The sequence below is a fragment of the Trichechus manatus genome, unplaced genomic scaffold (assembly GCF_000243295.1).
Source record: "Trichechus manatus latirostris isolate Lorelei unplaced genomic scaffold, TriManLat1.0 scaffold00165, whole genome shotgun sequence".
Lineage (NCBI taxonomy): Eukaryota > Metazoa > Chordata > Mammalia > Sirenia > Trichechidae > Trichechus > Trichechus manatus.
The window spans coordinates 313,458-316,076 of NW_004444101.1; the positions used below are offsets into that span (position 1 = coordinate 313,458).

General features: G+C 44.8%; 1 protein-coding gene across 2 annotated transcripts in view; it reads left to right on the forward strand.

Moving 5' to 3' along the window:
* Positions 1 to 2,619, forward strand: part of AGAP1 (ArfGAP with GTPase domain, ankyrin repeat and PH domain 1) — a 360,673-nt gene that overhangs the window by 274,390 nt on the left and 83,664 nt on the right. For both annotated transcript variants that reach the window (XM_004386488.3, XM_023740860.1), the window contains one exon: positions 2,371 to 2,461. In XM_004386488.3, coding sequence (XP_004386545.2) covers positions 2,371 to 2,461 — 91 coding nt within the window. The remainder of the gene's footprint in view (positions 1 to 2,370; positions 2,462 to 2,619) is intronic.

Below are 2,619 nucleotides of genomic sequence, written 5' to 3' on the forward strand. Positions count from 1 at the left end.
CATTGGGGTTTAGCTTCAGGCCAGGAATGGGGAGGCCATGTGTTACTGACCAGGCAAACGCATATCCGGACATGATGGAAAATCACAGACTGTCCAGGCAGCCTCTGAATCCACGTCATGTAAGCCGGATTCAGGAAGCTCAGGCACAGCGTCTGCCTTTTCAACGGCGCACCCTCGCTGGACTCTTCCCAGCCCTCTGCTCTGCATCCCCTGAGCTGACGCAGATGCCAGCCTTAACTCGCTGTCCCTGTTGTCCCCCGATGTGCACGCTCTCAGGAGGGTACCTTCCCTGGGAGGGGGCTCGTTGTTCAGCTCAAAGGATGCCAGCTTATACCTGTGCCCTCTGGACGCATGCTGATCAGGAGTGAGAAGGAGAAGCTCAGAAATAATGTCAGCCAGGAATAGCTTGAGGGAAAAGATACCAACTCAGTGGAAAATGAGCGCTGAGGGATTGGAGCTGCCTGCACATACAGTGGTTAAGCATTTGGCTGCTAACCAAAAGGTCAGCGGTTCGAATCCACCAGCTGCTCCTTGGGAACCCTGTGGGGCAGTTCTACTCTGTCCTGTAGGGTCACTATGAGTCGGAATCAGCTCGACAGCAACGAGTTTGGTGTTTTGTTTTGTTTTTTTATTTTGGAACATACTCCAGATTTGACGGTGGGCATAGATACATACCTACCTCAGAAATTATACAGATGCAAATACCTACCTAGAGACGAACAGAGAAACATGTCCCCAAATGCGTGTACACACGCACGTTCCAGGTGCCAATATCCATTCCTTTTTTTATTGTTGTAAAAATATAGAAAACTCAATATAAAGTCTTAAACATACTTTGAATACTTAAGTATCTAACCAAAGGGAGTAAAAAAAATCCAATAATTCATTATGCTAATTAGGCAATAGTAATTAATAAATTGTAATGTATCACTTTGTTGTCAACAATAAATTGTTTCATCTGAAACAACTGGACACGCAGTGGTTGAATTTAAAGGAGCCCTGGTGGTGCGGTGATTAAAGCACTTGGCCGCGAACCAAAAGGTCAGTGGTTTGAACCCACCAGCCACTCTGTGGGAGAAAGATGTGGCAGTCTGTTCCCATAAAGATTACAGCCTTGGTAACCCTAAGGGGCAGTCCTGCTCTGTCCTGTAGGGTCACTATGAGCCAGAATGGACTCAAAGGCAGTGGGTTTGGTTTGGGGGGTCAGTTTATGAAGTCTGAAACACCAAAATTCAAGCTTATGGTCACTGTCCTCTGAAATTGATTAGATATCCCTTTACCTGGCAGGAGTTCGTCCTTAGTAAATAATCACCAATTCATGCAAAGATTTAGCAATAAGCATGTTCTTTACAGCACTGTTCAGAGGAAAACAGGAAGCAACTTTCACGTACATCAAAAGGGGAATTGATAAGTAAGTTGTCATTGGTGGAATACTATGCAGCCGTTTAAAATGATGATGTGAGGAAAGACACAACAGCATTGAGAGACAGTGATGCGTCGTTAGGGTAAAAAGGCAGATTCCTCAGCTGTATCTATTGTGCTATCTTTTTAAAGTGCATAGATGTGCTTAGAAAAAAAAGAAGCTAGAAGAATATATATCAAGATGTTTCTAATGTTGAACAGTGGGTGGTCATATCCTAGTTCATAAATTTTTATGTTCTTCTTTTCCCTCCCTGTATTTTGCAAATTTCTGGCAATAAGCATATGCTGGGGTTTACGTGTTTATCAATTTTAAAGAAGACAACACAGTGAATTTGAGAAGCAGTGCATCCCGCTCCACCTCCACTCCCCTGCCTGCCCTCACGAGGGTTAGTTACAGGCAGTTGTTCAGGAGAACCTTCAGGAGTTTGTTGCTGGAGCAGCTGAGCTCATCTTAAAATGAAAAGTGAATCTGTGAGGGATGATGTGTGGCATGGACGTGGTTTCCTGACGAGGAGTTGTGAGCTATATCTCCCAGCACTGATTAAGTCCTGACCCTTGGCTTATAAGCAGATTATTTCTTTCTCATTCTTTAATCTTCATACCAAGCAGAGTCCAGGCAGGACAAGCATGTCAACCAGTTACATTCACCAAGTGGCAGTGGGTCTCCTGTTCATTCACAAATGATCCAGAACTTACCTCGTGCCTCATCGCCGGCAGAGTGGGTGTCGTCTGATCAGTTTTAATATGCGCTGTTTATTCATGGAATATAATGAGTTCTTGGCCAGTTACCCTTTTTCCCAAAGATGTCAAAGGAGTAGCCATTGAAAATCAACCGTGTCCTATATGCGTCTGTGATCTGTTTGATTTTTCTCTGCCATTACTCGTAGATATGCCAATAGCTCTCAGAGCTGTAATGTTTTGCATTTGTCCATCTTTCTCTTTGCCCAGTCGAGACTGACCAGTCAGAGTGAAGCCATGGCCCTGCAGTCAATACGAAACATCAGAGGGAATTCGCATTGTGTGGACTGCGAGACGCAGAGTAAGTGTGTTTCGGGACCGTGGGAGGCGGGGCGCTGCCCATATTGCAGTGAAAACTATTGTATCTGGCATGTAAGGTTTAACACACGATTTAGTAGCTCTTAAGGAAGTGAATAGAATTCTCGCCTTCCATGCGGGAGACCTGGGTTCGATTTCCAG